The sequence below is a fragment of the Carlito syrichta genome, unplaced genomic scaffold, assembly GCF_000164805.1.
Source record: "Carlito syrichta isolate Samal-C Ts95f unplaced genomic scaffold, Tarsius_syrichta-2.0.1 Scaffold312190, whole genome shotgun sequence".
NCBI classification, from domain to species: domain Eukaryota; kingdom Metazoa; phylum Chordata; class Mammalia; order Primates; family Tarsiidae; genus Carlito; species Carlito syrichta.
The window spans coordinates 123,705-139,538 of NW_007256286.1; the positions used below are offsets into that span (position 1 = coordinate 123,705).

The 15,834-nt window shown below is 38.1% G+C and overlaps 1 protein-coding gene across 1 annotated transcript in view; it reads left to right on the plus strand.

The window, feature by feature from the left end:
* The first annotated feature begins 435 nt into the window (after positions 1-435).
* FZD3 (frizzled class receptor 3) overlaps positions 436-15,834 on the plus strand; it is a 53,352-nt gene continuing 37,953 nt past the window's right edge. The window contains exons 1-3 of the mRNA XM_008069692.1: positions 436-660; positions 959-1,155; positions 9,589-10,606. Of these exons, the coding sequence (XP_008067883.1) occupies positions 436-660; positions 959-1,155; positions 9,589-10,606 (1,440 nt within the window). The remainder of the gene's footprint in view (positions 661-958; positions 1,156-9,588; positions 10,607-15,834) is intronic.

Sequence of the window (15,834 nt, forward strand, 5' to 3'; positions counted from 1 at the left end):
ATGCATAAAAGGAAGGAAACTAGAACCTCTTGCAATCTTACTAATCATATTTTTGAACATTTAATGCCTGTCTTTTGTGGATTTTTGTCTATGTAAAATGGATCATATTATTATTAGTAGTTCTCAGCCCTGGCCTCTTATTTATAGCATCTGCAACATCTGAAATATATGTGGAGGACCCCAAAAAACTTTAAATTACTTTTTGGAGGGTGGGTCCCTTGTAGTACAGGCTTCCCCTACTAGGTAAGTGTTCTAGGAACCCATTGGCATCAGTATACCAGCTAATGTTGTTGTGAGAGACGGCGTTTAGCTTCGGTGAATTTTTTTTTATTTTTGAGATTCTTTCAGCATGTTTGCCCATTTCCTTATGGGCGGTTTCCGAGTCTATCTGCTCACACTGCACTAAGTGTTTAGCAGTTTTTGACCACAAACGGCATGATTCCTGTGCACCACTTTCCCTATTTACCTGATCTTACTCTGAGCAACTTATCTTTTTGGTTTCCCTGGATGAAAAAAAGTCCTCAAAGGGAAACGCTTTGCCAGTGTAGAAGAGGTGAAACAGAAACAGCAGAAGCACTAAAAGGCATCAAAATTGACAAGCTTAAAAACTCTTCTGACCAGTGGATAAAGCATCTTGATAGGTGTGTTGCATCAAACAGAGTACTTTGAAGGTAACTACAGTTTAAACATGTAAGAATAGATATACAATTTTTTATAAATAAATGCTGGGTTTTTTTGGGTTCTTCCTTGTACATGTAGATTCTGGGATACTCTTCACATGTCACCAAATCAGAATCTTTGGTATAGAGCTAAGAGGGCTTTACTTAAAACAAAAATTCTCCTTCAGAAATTTTTAATAATCCTCATAATTTTTGAAGTAAAAAAAAAAAGAACATTATAGAAAGCTTTAACATGTATACAGCTCTTTATCTAATTATTCAATTTTAACTTTTCCTAGCCATTCCATCCTATGGTGAATCTGGATTGTTCTCGGGATTTCCGGCCATTTCTTTGTGCCCTCTATGCTCCTATTTGTATGGAATATGGACGTGTCACACTTCCCTGTCGGAGGCTGTGTCAGCGGGCTTACAGCGAGTGTTCAAAACTCATGGAAATGTTTGATGTTCCTTGGCCTGAAGACATGGAGTGCAGTAGGTGCGAAACCAGATTTCCATGAATCATTTCTTATTTTGCAGTGTGTTTGAAATTATTTGTCTTCTATTTCATCTATTTTTAAAAACGTTTTTGAAGTGTATGTATAAATTACTAATTTTGGATAGCAATTTTGTGACCTCAGAATTGTTAATTTTCTTAGGAATTTGGAAGCTCTCAATAAAAAAAAAATCTGTGAAGAAATTTTTTAAACAAAGTAAGAAATCCATATTAAAACATTTAGTTAGTCAGGCTCGGTGGCTCAGCCGGTAATCCCACGCTTTGGGAGGCTGAGGCAAGTGGATTGCCTGAGCCCACGGGTTCAAGACCCACCTGGGCAACTTGGCAAGACCTCATCTCTACAATAAATCAAAAATTAGCCGGGTGGGGTAGCACGCGCCTGTAGTTCCAGCTACTCGGAAGGCGGAGGCGGAAGGATTGCCAGAGCCCAGCAGGTCAAGGCTGTGGTGACCGGGAGTGGCCATTGCCCTCCAGTCTGGGTGACAGAGTAAGACTCCAACTCAAAAAAAAAAAAAGAAAAAAAATGTTTAGTTGATTTTTCTCTCTTTGAAACATTTTTTTTTTTGGTTATAAAAGTAGTGTCATTTATTACAAAATGCAAATACATAGTAAAAAATAATTATTATCTCATCATTGTGGGGGCTTAAATACTTTTCTGATTTAGATGTGTTGAAGACTAGGGTAGTTCTATCAGTTCATTTTTCTTTCATATATTAACATACCAAATCCAGAAAATGTCAGATACTTTTCAAATTATATTCAATACGAGAGGGACCCCCAACAACACAGAATTATCTTTTGGAGTGCTGGTCCTTTATAGTACAGGCTTCTCCAGCTAGGTAAGTGTTCTTGGAACCCATCAGCAGCAGTGTATTGGTAAGTGTTGTGAGATGCTGTGTTTGGCTTCATTGAATTTTTTTGTGGCAAACAGGTGACTGGATTTTTTACCATGACAGTGTTCCTGCCCACACCTTGCTAAATGTTCAGCAGTTTTTGACCCACCCCAAGAAATTTTTTTTTTCCCTCCAGTTAAAAAAAATCCTTAAGAGGAAATGTTTTGCCACTGTGGAAGTAGCGAAACCAAAAGGAACTCTAAAAGACATCCAAAATTCAAAATGTTTTGAGCAGTGGAAAAAGCATCTTGATAGGTGTATCGCATCAAACAGTGTTTTGGAGGTGACTGAAGTTTAACATGTACGAATAGATACACAATATTTATAAATAAATTTCTGGGGTTTTTGAGTCCTCCCTTGTATATAGACTATAAGAATTTCCTAAAGGCTTAAGGATTTATTAGACATTCTTATAGTTTTGTATGAGTGAACATCATTAGTAATAATATACTAAATTTTTATATAATAATTTGTACCTTTTAATATTTTAAAATAGTTCAAGAATAAAGAATAATAAAATGCAAAGCCAGGCTCAGTGGCTCAGCCTGTAATCCCCCGCCTTTGGGAGGCTGAGGTGAGTGGATTGCCTGAGCCCGCGGGTTTGAGACCCGCCTGGGCAGCAAGACCTCATCTCTAGTATAAATCAAAAAATCAGCCGGGCGTGGTAGCGCATGCCTGTAATTCTGGCTACTCAGAAGGCTGAGGTGGAAGGATCGCTGGAGCCCAGCAGGCGAGGCTGCGGTGGCCGGAAGCGGCCACTGCACTCCAGTCCGGGCGACCGAGTGAGACTCCAACTCAAAAAAATAAAAAATAAAAAAATAAAATAAAATAAAATGCTACTCTCATTTGACAGATGGAAGAACTTAAGAAATAAAGCAGACACAGTAAGTCCTTATTTAACATTGTTGGCAGATTCTTGGGAACTGTGACTTTAAGTGAAGTGATTTGTAAGGAAGCCAATTTTTTTTCTCATCAACATAACAAAATGACATTGAACAAAACTATGTTATTTGAGGACCTGCTGTATGTCCTTTCATTGAAGTTGCAGTATATAAGAACTTACTAACAATGTTAAATGAAGCCTACTGTGTTACCTTTTTGAAGTCAATTTATTGACATTTTGCTTTCTCATATTTGAGTATCTATTTCTCACCTCTGTGACCTCTTATCTAGGCCTATCTAACTATTCATTTATTATCTCTCCAGGCACCTAAGAGTGCTTATCATAAATCCCTCTTTTAGAAGTCTATAAGTTGTTGTAAAACAACAGTTATGAGTTGCCTGGGCAGAAACCCTATCTTGTGCTTCTTATATCTAACTCCCATTGTTTAAGGGTCTTTTTATTGTAATGGCTTATTCTAAGATTAGAAATCTCATTATAATCTTTATTTGTTTTGATACGATTAAATCTGTTTTATGTCCTACTTATACACTGGGATTGCTTAATTTTGAAGTCTTAGGTTCTGGCAGTGATTTTCCATGGCAACCTGTCATTCTTCTACATCTCTCATACCCTTGTTCCTACTGTACCCATTGTCTTAGTTCATTGTGCTTCCCACAGACTGGGTATATAACAAAATCCCACAGACTGGGTAATTTGTAAACAGTAGAAATGTGTTTCTCACAATTTTGGAAGCTGGGGACTCCAAGATCAAGGTGCCAGCAGGTGAGGGCTGCTGTCTGCTTTCAAGATGGTGCCTCGTTGCTGCATTTTCCAGATGAGAGGAATGCTGTGTCCTCATGTGACAGAAGAGCAAGAGGGGCAAACTCTCTGAAGCCCTTTGATAAGGCCATTAATCCATTCGTGAAGTCATGAGCCCTCATGACTTAATTAATTCCCAAAAGACCCCACTTCTTAATACCACCACAATGAGGATTAAATTTCCTTTTCTTTCTTTTTTTGAGGTGGAGTCTCACGCTGTCACCCAGGCTGGAGTGCAGTGGCACACTCGACCTGCTGGGCTCAGGCAATCCTTCCGCTTCAACCTTCCAAGTAACGGACTACAGGCACACGCTGCCACACCCAGCTGATTTTTTGATTTATTATAGAAACAAGATCTTGACAAGTTGCCCAGACTGGTGTCAAACCCGTGAGTTTAGGCAGTCTTCTCTCCTCTGCCTCCCAAAGTGCTGGGATTACAGAAATGAGCCACTGTGCCCAGCTAGGATTAAATTTCAACACATGAATTATGGGGGACTGAATGTGTCCCCCAAAGTTTATGTGTTGGAAAGTTAATCTTCAGTGCAACGTTGTTGAGAGATAATTCCTCTAGGAGGTGATTAGATTATGCAGGCAGTAGATTAATGTTGTTATCTCTGCAGTGAGTGAGTTATTGTGGAAGTGGATTTCTAATAAAAGGATGTGTTTGTTCCCGTTCACTGCTTCCCCATACCCTCCTGCCCTTCTGCCATGGGATAATGCAGCAAGAAGGCTCTTGCCAGATACATACCCCTCAGCCTTGGTATTTCCAGCCTGTAGAACTGTAAGAAATAAATCTGTTTTTAAAATAAATTACCCAATCTCAGATATTCTGTTATAGCACCTGTTCTTCAATTTCATGGACATCCCCTTCTGATCTTTTTTTAAAAATCCTAAATGCCCCCCTCCCCATCTCAATTATTTTCTTATTTAGCTTAAACTTTGTGATCTGTCACTTGGAATAACACTTCTGTTAGCAATATCAGCTCATTCCTTCCATTGTACTTGTTCATTTCTCCAAATCGACTGATTAACACATTTCTTACTAATTAATTACACAGTATAGTTAATGATTCTCAAACCATAGCAATTTTATTTCCAATTGTAACTACTTGTCTTGGTCAGGAAAATTTCATTCCCCTCAGCATGTGTGCCAAATCTGTATCACCCACTTTAAACCCATATCTCAGTTTTATTTCCCTCCATTTCAGATTGTCCTTCTTTCCTAAAAGTCATTTATACCATCATGTAAGAACTGTTGTAATCTGTTATATCTCAGGCCAATCCTCCTCAATTTTCTTCTTCGATCCTCTTCCTACAGCTTCAGTAATGGTACTTCCCAGAGTTCATTACATGTTCTGTTTGATTCTACATCTTTCCCTGGATAATCTCATCTCACTGCTTTTAATTCTTCTTTTTATCTTGATGATTCCTTTTTTTTTTTGAATTGGAGTCTCACTCAGTCGCCCAGACTGGAGTGCAGTGGCCGCTCCCGGCTACCACAGCCTCAACCTGCTGGGCTCCGGAGATCCTGCCACTTCAGCCTTCCAAGTAACTGGAACTACAGGCGCGCACTACCATGCCCGGCTAATTTTTTTGATTTATTGTGAGATGAGGTCTCACCAAGTTGCCCAGGCGGGTCTCGAACCTGCGGGCTCAGGCAATTCACTCACCTCGGCCTCCCAAAGCATGGGATTACAGGCTGGGCCACCGAACCCGGCATCCTGATGATTCCTAAACCTAAATCTGTAGCCTTGATCTCCCTGCTAAACTCCAAACCTGCATAATCTAGCTGCCATTGGATAACTAGCCTGAATATGTCTCAACTTCCTTAATTTCAACATATCTAAAATTGATTTTATTCCTTTGCTTACTTTTTTTATTTCCTGGAAGACATTTTCTTTTTCTTTTTTTTTTGAGTTGGAGTCTCACTCTGTTGCCCAGACTGGAGTGCAGTGGCCGCTCCTGGCCACCGCAGCCTCCACCTGCTGGGCTCCGGCGATCCTTCCGCCTCAGCCTTCCAAGTAGCTGGAACTACAGACGCGCGCTACCATGCCCAGCTAATTTTTTGATGTATTGTAGAGATGAGGTCTCACCAAGTTGCCCAGGCGGGTCTTGAACCCCTGGGCTGAGGCCATCATTCACCTCAGCCTCCCAAGGGGTGGGATTACAGGCTGAGCCACCGAGCCTGGCTGCCTGGAAGACATTTTCTATTCCTCCTTCCTTGATCTCAGTCCCCACATTTAATCAGTTATAAATTATGTTGCTTTCATTTAACTAATGTCATATCTATCTTGTCCTCGCTGCTTTATCTGACTTGTAATCTGTTATATCTCAGGCCAATCCTTCTCAATTTTCTTCTTCGATCCTCTTCCTGCAGCTTCAGTAATGGTACTTCCCAGAGTTCATTACATGTTCTGTTTGATTCTACATCTTTCCCTGGATAATCTGTTATATCTGTATTCTGGCCCAAATGATATCTCTGCCCCAATTTTTCCCAGTCTGTCTTCCACACTGCTCCTAGTTTCTTTCTGGTTAGGTTAATGAGTATATTCAGTCAACATTCATTAGTTCAACAAATACTAGTTGAATGCCTTTGGTTTGCCAGGCACTGTTTTAGATGCCAAAGATGAGCAGCGAGCAAAACAAAGCCCATATTCACATGGAGCTCAGATTCTAGTGGTGGTGGCATGTGGTGGGAGATAGCAAATGAATAATGTCAGATGTAAATGAATGCTAATAAGAAAGAATATAGTAGGTGATAGTGATACAATATAGGAGAGCAGAGGGACTCTGTTTTCTACAAAGTCATTGGGGAATCAAGCCTTTTCGATAAGGAGGCTTTGGACCAGTGACCTGAATAAAGTGAGCAACAATTATTACAGATATCTGGGGCAGAGCACTCTAGGTAGGGGAAACAGAGCAACAAGTACAGAGTCTCTGAAGTGGAAGCATACTTGATAAATTCAAAGAACAGCAGGAGACCGAAAGGCTGGAGCCAAATAAGTGTGGGAGAATGGAAAGAAATAAGATCAGAAAAGACCTGGGCCTGGGAGACTATGCAGCTCTGGTAGGAAATTTGGATTTGACTTTATGTGAGATGAGAAGCCATTAGAAGGTTTTGAGCAGAAGAGACGTGATTCTGAACACAAGAATGAGTGGCATGTCTTTAAAGGATCACTCTGGCTGCTGTGTAGAAATGGAGATCACTGGGAGGCCCTAAACAAGTTAGGGAGGAGGTACTGATGCTCAGGGGAAGCAGCAGCAGTGGCGAAAAGGAAAAGGGTCAGATTCTTGATATGCCACAAAGTAGAATGACGGGAAATGCTGGTAGATCGTTAGGTATATATGGCAGATAAGGGACCTCAAGGATGACCCCAAAGTTTTTGGCCTGAGCAACTGGAAGTATAAAATCGCCACTTATGGTAATGGGAAAACCTGACATAGAAGTCTAAGAGTTTGTTTTCAGAAGGATTAGAGATTGAGGTGCCTGTTAAATATCCAAGTGTATATGTTGAATTGGCAGTTAGGTATACAAATATATCCATAGAAAATATTTAGTGTTAATTTGCATGGTTTTAAATTGTATACCAATGTTTATACACACACACACATTTCTGCAACATGTTTACCTCGTCAGTCTCACCTCTTGTCACAAGTCATGCACACTTTATGGTCCAATGATACTAAACACCCTATTCAAACATCTATGCCTGTGCTTGCGCTTGCTTGCTGGAATTCCGATTGGCATACTGAGAATACTGCCAAATACTAATGTAAAATCCTGTATTAGGGACTCACTCTTTGAAGTCTTTCATAACTCTTTCCCATTATAATTAATCTTTATTATTTTTAGGCCTTGTATAGATTTTGATTGCTTTATGTATCACACTGCTGTATTTTTATGTATGTTGTATTTACAAGTTTGTGTCTCCTGGACCCAAGGATAGAAATCCTACTTTGTTTTGTTTTTTGTCTTTTTACCTTTAACTCCTGGCATATTACAGGGTTCCAATAAATACTTGAATACAAGGAGTTTCTGTCATTTGACTTTATAATTCCAAGCCATTTGAAGAAAATTGTAAAAATTATTTATATTAAAAAATAAAAAAATTTGAAAATATCAATAAGCTACATACAGCAGAAAATTATGAATGTATTTGATGAACTTAATATCAATGATAGTTTCTCGGGAACTACTTGATGCATATAAAACAGTAAGCGGCTAGGTAGTGGTAGTCTGAAGTTTTAGAAACTGATATTGGCAGGAAAATTAAAGATAAAGAGAATTCATGAGAATCGTGTCTTTAGTTGTATAAGTATGTCTGCAACACAACCTTGATTGCTTCATCCTGAGGCTATTACACTTTCTCAAGTCTGGATCATGTTGGGAACTTGTTAAAATACAGATTTCTGGGCCCTAACCACAAATGTAATAGAGTATATATGATTGGTGGTGGTACGACTAAGAATTTTCATTTTTAGAAAAACCTTAAGTTTTTTCTTACATACATCAAAGTTTGAGAATAACTGAATTAGAGAATGCAGTGGATGGGCGAGAAATAAAGGATATTAGGAAAAAACTAGCTGACATCTAAGAGACCTTAGAAGCCCTTCAATTAACTGAATGCATAAGCAGAGAGTGAATGTAAAGTAGAAAGAGAAGATCCAAAAATGAGCCACTTGTAAGGATTTTTAATGGTAATTGCTAACTCACAGCACATTGGAGCATAAATGTAAGAAAGATTCTTTTTTTTTTTTTTTTTTTGAGTCAGAGTCTCATCCTGTCATCCAGGCTGGAGTGCAGTGGCACGCTCACCACTGCCGCAGTCTCAACCTGCTGGGCTCAGGCAGTCCATCTGCCTTGCCCTTCTAAGTAGCTGGAACCACAGGCATGTGCCACCACGTCCAGCTAACTTGTTTTTTTTGAGGTGGAGTCTTACTCTGTCACCCAGACTGGAGTGCAGTGGCACACTCCTGGCCACCGCAGCCTTGACCTGCGGGGCTCCAGCGATCCTTCTGCCTCAGCCTTCCAAGTAGCTGGAACTACAGGTGTGCGCTACCATGCCCGCTAATTTTTGATTTATTGTAGAGATGAGGTCTCGCCCAGTTGCCCAGACGAGTTCGACCCACGGGCTCAGGCAATCCACTCACCTCAGCCTCCCAAAGCGCGGGATTACAGGCTGAGCCACCGAGCTCTGCTCAGCTAACTTTTTGATTTATTTATTTTAGAGATGAGGTCTCGCCAAGTTGTCCAGGCTGATCTCAAACCCCTGGACTCAGGCAATCCTCTCACCTTGGCTCCCCTAAGTGCTGGGATTACAGGTGTGAGCTATTGTGCCCAGTGTGGAAAGATTCTTAACTCTTACACTTAAGTTCTGTTTTAGTCTGGATTAAATTCAGGGCTATACTGTAGTCAAATGTTAGCAAAAAGTAATTTTTAGTTACTGTTCTGTTGGAGCTATATAGTTGTACCTATATATTTTTATATTTTGAAGTCTTATTCTAAACCTATGTATCCTAAATAGGTATTCTATACATACTGTTATTAATTGATGGCTATGCTTGATTGTTTTAATTAAGAGTATTGTTTTTGAAGGCAAAACAAAATTATGTATAAAATCATACTTTTTGGGGTCAATTATGGAAAATCTAGTTGTATGGACCACAAAGAGGATATCAGCATATCCTACATATTGCAGTTGCCCTCCAAGGACATAAATATTCACAAGCGCTAAATTTGGAAATTCAAGTTCTTAGGTGGCAGTGAATTTTCCCGTACATAAAAAGCGTTCTCATTTTGTGTTTTTTTTTTTTTTTAAGGTTCCCAGATTGTGATGAGCCATATCCTCGACTTGTGGATCTGAATTTAGTTGGAGATCCAACTGAAGGAGCCCCGGCAGCAGTGCAGAGGGACTATGGTTTTTGGTGTCCCCGAGAATTGAAAATTGATCCTGATCTTGGTTATTCTTTTTTGCACGTGCGGGATTGTTCACCTCCTTGTCCAAATATGTACTTTAGGAGAGAAGAACTGTCATTTGCTCGCTATTTCATAGGATTGATTTCAATCATTTGCCTCTCTGCCACACTGTTTACTTTTTTAACTTTTTTGATTGATGTCACAAGATTCCGTTATCCTGAGAGGCCTATTATATTTTATGCAGTCTGCTACATGATGGTATCACTAATTTTCTTCATTGGATTTTTGCTTGAGGATCGAGTAGCCTGCAATGCATCTAGCCCTGCACAGTATAAGGCTTCCACAGTGACACAAGGATCTCATAATAAAGCCTGTACCATGCTTTTTATGGTACTCTATTTTTTTACTATGGCTGGCAGTGTATGGTGGGTAATTCTTACCATCACGTGGTTCTTAGCAGCTGTACCAAAGTGGGGTAGTGAAGCTATTGAGAAGAAAGCATTGCTATTTCACGCCAGTGCATGGGGCATCCCCGGAACTCTAACCATCATCCTTTTAGCGATGAATAAAATTGAAGGTGACAATATTAGTGGCGTGTGTTTTGTTGGCCTCTACGATGTTGATGCATTGAGATATTTTGTTCTTGCTCCCCTCTGCCTGTATGTGGTAGTTGGGGTTTCTCTCCTCTTAGCTGGCATTATTTCCCTAAACAGAGTTCGAATTGAGATTCCATTAGAAAAGGAAAACCAAGATAAATTAGTGAAGTTTATGATCCGGATTGGTGTTTTCAGTATTCTTTATCTCGTACCACTCTTGGTTGTTATTGGATGCTACTTTTATGAACAAGCGTACCGTGGCATCTGGGAAACAACATGGATACAAGAACGCTGCAGAGAATACCACATTCCATGTCCATATCAGGTAAGGAAAACCTTTTATAAATTTCAGAATGTGTGGTAAAAGAAGGCATATTACTATAAAGAGCCCATATTAGCTGTTGTTTTTAATTTCATGAACCTTCGACTGTTATGTTAAAATTTTAAAGGGAAGATAATTAACAAATATATTGTTGTAAAAATGTAATACATGTATCGGTATAGACATCTTCATTCTAAAAGATGACTACAAGCCTAAGCTATAGGCTTTTAAGCAGTTTACTTCTATTATCACAAAGTATTTCCTTGTTTATTTTTTAGAAGTCTGGAGGTTTGTGTTGAGAGATGTACTTTATCAACTCTAATTAAGGTGCTGTCTTTTTATGGGAATTTTACTGATGTTCAGATTAGGAATTAATTGTTTTTAGCAGTTTTGCAAAAATAATATAATGCAGCTATACAAACTCCAATGGTCTTAGTTTTTCTTCTTTGCATTCTGAATACTTTGTGTTTTATCTTTGAGTTTAAAAAGTTCAGTGCCTCTGAGAGTCTTAGAATCATTGCACTTTAGGTCTAGAAAGAACTTGAGATGATTTATTCAGATTCCCTCTATAATTAAGAGTTCTTAAACATCTAGTATCTCATTTGAAGCTTTGAAATGTTGTGACTTGCTCATGCTTAGAAAATGACCAGCTGGGATTTAGTCTTAGATATGGAATCTTGTCAAGGAAAACAGTTCAGAGGAGTTGATGCTAAGTATGTACCTCTCCCGTCTTAACTCCTTCTCCTAGCTGTTTATTACTCTCTTTTCTTCCTTTTAAAACAAGTTACTTGAAAGAATACTGGTAACTTGGGGTTTCCTGTTCTTCATGTTCAAGATTTTCTATTTTCAAAGTGTAACAGCTACCTTTCCATCTTCCCCAGCCCTTGTGTTACTCCAATACCTTTTAAATACCTTTATTAATGTACTTGCTTATCATAAATAACTTTTGTTTGCTAATCTCTTTGCTCTACTAGACAATAAACTCTTTGAAAGCAAGAACTTTTTAATTTTTTGAATACATATTCTGTAAGCTAATAGAAAGCAGGAATGAGAATGTGGGTGTATAGACTAAGAAAATATTTTTAAGAAATAGTAACAATGTAACTGGGACAAAGAGTATAGGGTTAGCACATAGTAAATGTTCATAAATATTCAGTCACTGAGAATGCCAGTTTCCTTTTTACCTTGTGATATAAATGGTCCTATACAAATGATATTTTTATCATTGGGTAAATATTAGCTACTGACTTTTAAAAAATAAGCTAACTCAGGCCAGGCATGATAGCTCATACCTGTATCTAACCTCAGGGCTTTGGGAGGCCCAGGAGGGAGGATTGCCTGAGGCCAAAAGTTCTAGACTAGTATGGGTAGTCTCTACAACAGCAACAGCAAAAACCCTCATAATTTAGAGACTAGAAAAAGATGAATAATTGAAATTATATTAAATTTCTTGCCAGAATTTGTTACTAAAAACTCTTAACATAAGTTTTCAGACCTGAGGCTTAAGTAATACAATTTTGTCTCTAATGAGAGAGAAATGGTAGAATTATATCATTTACTTACATATAAGTTATCTAGGATTCCAAATGTGTGTTATGTTAGGACTGTTGAAATTGTTTGACTATGAAATAATGATCTTAAAAAATATCAAACCTCAAACATGTAAATTATTAGAGCAATTGGGATGCTGCTATTAACAGGACATACTTAGAATTCTTTTAACATCTTTAGAACCAGTTTGAGTTAATGCAGAAATGTATGTGTGTGTATGCATTTCTTTGTAGTCATAGGTTAAAGGTATTTTTTATGCAGTATCTCTAACATACAGAAAATGATACAATAACATTTGTTAAACTGTAAGCTAGAGTAGGAATTCTAGCTTCATATCTTACTTTCATTATTTACTAACTGTATAACCCCAGATCAACTTCACCTCTCTCTGCTTCAGTTCTTCATCTGTAAAATGAGGATAGTAATATAATCTACCTCCTAGGGTTGTTTTTAGGGCTGTGCATGCAAGTACTTGGAGGTGTGCCTACTGCATAATAATTGCTCAAATGTTAGCTCTAGTCTTACTCTTTTTCTTTTATTATTGTTTTTGCTACTGTTGTTTACATATATAATACACATATAAATATGGTTTTTTAAGTCATCCAATACCAAGCTGTAGTAAGTGCAATACTCGTTTCAGACTTTTAAGAAATTATTTATCGATTTAGCTGATTCCCTGTGTACCCTTGCCTAGTCCTGTTCCTCTTACTCCCCGCTGGGTGATACCATCATTCTGAGTTTGGAGTATGTTATTCCCATGAAAGTCTATACAATTACCATAGTGTATGTAGCTATAAAAAACGTTTGTTTTACATAGTATATAATTGATCTCATACTGTATGTGTCTTCGATTGATTTTTTGGTAACTTAGCATACTGTAACTATAGTTCACTTTTTAAAATGTGCTTCCTGAACACATTCTGAAACCTATATTATAAAATATTTAAATACTTTAATATTATAAGATATTTCAAACATATAGAAGTATAGAAAATAATAAAACCCATGTACTCACAACCCAGCTACCTTGAGATCTTGACATTATGTCATATATATCTGTATCTGTTTGTGTACTCATTTATGTATCTGATATTAGAGATACATAGGTTCACAGAGATCAGGACATTAAAAAAAAAAAAAAGATGATGCTTCCTCTGTTGCTTTCCATATTCCCATTCCATTTCCCTTCCCAGAGGAACCCTTCTCATAAAGTGGTATCATTCTCCTGAATATTTTTACACTGTTGCTGAATATTTATGTATCCATAAAACTCGCTGTTTTGCAAGTTTTAGAAATGCACATAAGTGAGATTGTTCTGTAGTTTGCTTTTTTTACTCAGGTTTGTTTTTGAAAATATACATGTTATGTATATTGCTAATTTGTTCATTTCAACTGCAGTTAGAGTATGCTGTTGTATAAATATACTATAATTTATTCACTTTTCTGTTGATTGACATATGGTTTCCATTTTTTTTGTTATTAAAACTATTCTGCAATGAACATTCTTGTAATACCTTTATACCTTGCACATGAACAAGAGTTTCTATGGCTTGTATACCAAAAAGTGGAATTGTTGCATTGTAGAATATAAACATCTTCAACTAAAGTGGTTATTTTAATTTATACTCACTAGACTATGAGTTTCCCCTTTCTCCTCATCTGGTGCTCTCAGGCTTTTAAGATTATACCAGCCTTTTAAATAGTATCTCAAATCTGTAGTAATTTACATTTTCCTTATTAATAGTAAGGTTGAATGTATTTTCTTTTCTTTTTTTTTTAGATTTAAAAATATAGTTTATTTAAAAATAAATCAGAGTGAGAAAGAAAAGAGAGAGAGAGGACTCACCTCCTCAAGTTGAGGGAGGGGGCCAAAACCAGGAGGCATGGTGACAGCCATAGCTCAAAGAGCACATGGCCACACCAGAGCCTAGCAAGACAGTGGCCTGAATGTGTTTTCATGTGTTTATTGTCCTTCTGTGATTTGCCTATTTGTTACCTTTGTCCATCGCTCTGTTAGGTTATTTGCTTTTTACTGTTGTTTAAATATTCTTGGTTTTAATTCTTTGTCAGTCATTTGCATTACAGATATCTTCTGCTCTGGAGTTTATCTTTTTGCTTTATTTGGGCTTTGTCTTTCATGTTTTAAGATATGTTTCCCTTCCTCTAAAGCTGTAAAAATGGTCTGATGTACTTTTTTCTAGCAGTTTCTACAATTTGCTTTTTTGATTCATATCTCGAATCCCTTGAAATTTATTTTTGCCATTCTTGTAAGATACATAATTTTATTTTTCTATATGGATATGTCATGTGCTTTTTGCATCATTTATCAAATATCTGAATTGTAGTGCAACCTCTGTCATGTAGTTTTCATTTTTAGGCTCTCATTTGTTTAACCATATATCAATTCTACATTTCCCCTACCTTATTCTTCTTCAACATTATTTTAGCTATTTTTGGTACTTCACTTTTCTATATGGAGTTTAGAATACATTTTTTTTGTGAAAAACACTGTCAGGATTTGATTGAAATTATTTTTAATTTATAAATGAATCTGGGAGAAATTGCCATTTTTGCGATACTAAGTTTTAATAACTTGATTATTGTGTTTTCATTCATTTATTCCTAGATACCTTATACTTTTTTCTTACTACTGTGAATGGGATATTTTCTCTGTTACATTTTTTAATTGATTATTGCTGGTACCCAAGAATACCACTGGTTGATTTTTTATATTGATCTTTTTTTTTTTGAGTTGGAGTCTCACTCTGTCCCCCAGACTGGAGTGCAGTGGCCACTCCCAGCCACCACAGCCTTGACCTGCTGGGCTCCGGCGATCCTTCTGCCTCAGACTTCCAAGTAGCCGGAACTACAGGCGTGCGCTACCACGCCTGGCTTATTTTTTATTTATTGTAGAGATGAGGTCTTGCCAAGTTGCCCAGGCGGGTCTCAAACCCGTGGGCTCAGGCAATCCACTCACCTCAGCCTCCCAAAGGCGCGGGATTACAGGCTGAGCCACCGAGGCCGGCTTTGTATATTGATCTTATGTCAGACATCCTTGTGAACTGAGCACCAGTGTTCTGAAATTTGTATTTTGAAGTAAGAGCCACATATAATTGAATAACACTTGCTATCATTGAGCATGCCTAAGACAAACCTTACCAGGCTCTTATGATAATTACTAATGAAAAGTTTTAAAAATGTATTAGACAGTGATGGAGTTGCCAACTCAGGTGACTTAGAAAGAGAAAACAGTATTCGAATATATTTGCTTAAAAATAGTAAGGTTGCTTTATAGACCTCATATTACGGAAGCTTTCGAATATCTGAAAAGTCAGTTTGTGAGGTACTTGATTACATTGTTTTTTTTTGTTTTTGTTTTGTTTTGTTTTTTGAGTTGGAGTCTCACTCTGTCGCCCAGACCGGAGAGCAGTGGCCGCTCCCGGCCACCGCGGCCTCGACCTGCCGGGCTCCGGCGATCCTTCCGCCTCAGCCTTCTGAGTAGCCGGAACTACAGGCCTGTGCTACCTCGCCCGGCTAATTTTTTGATTTATTGTAGAGATGCGGTCTCGCCAAGTTGCCCAGGCGGGTCTCGAACCCGCGGGCTCAGGCAATCCACTCACACTCACCTCAGCCTCCCAAGGCGTGGGATTACAGGCTGAGCCACCGAGCCCAGCTGATTA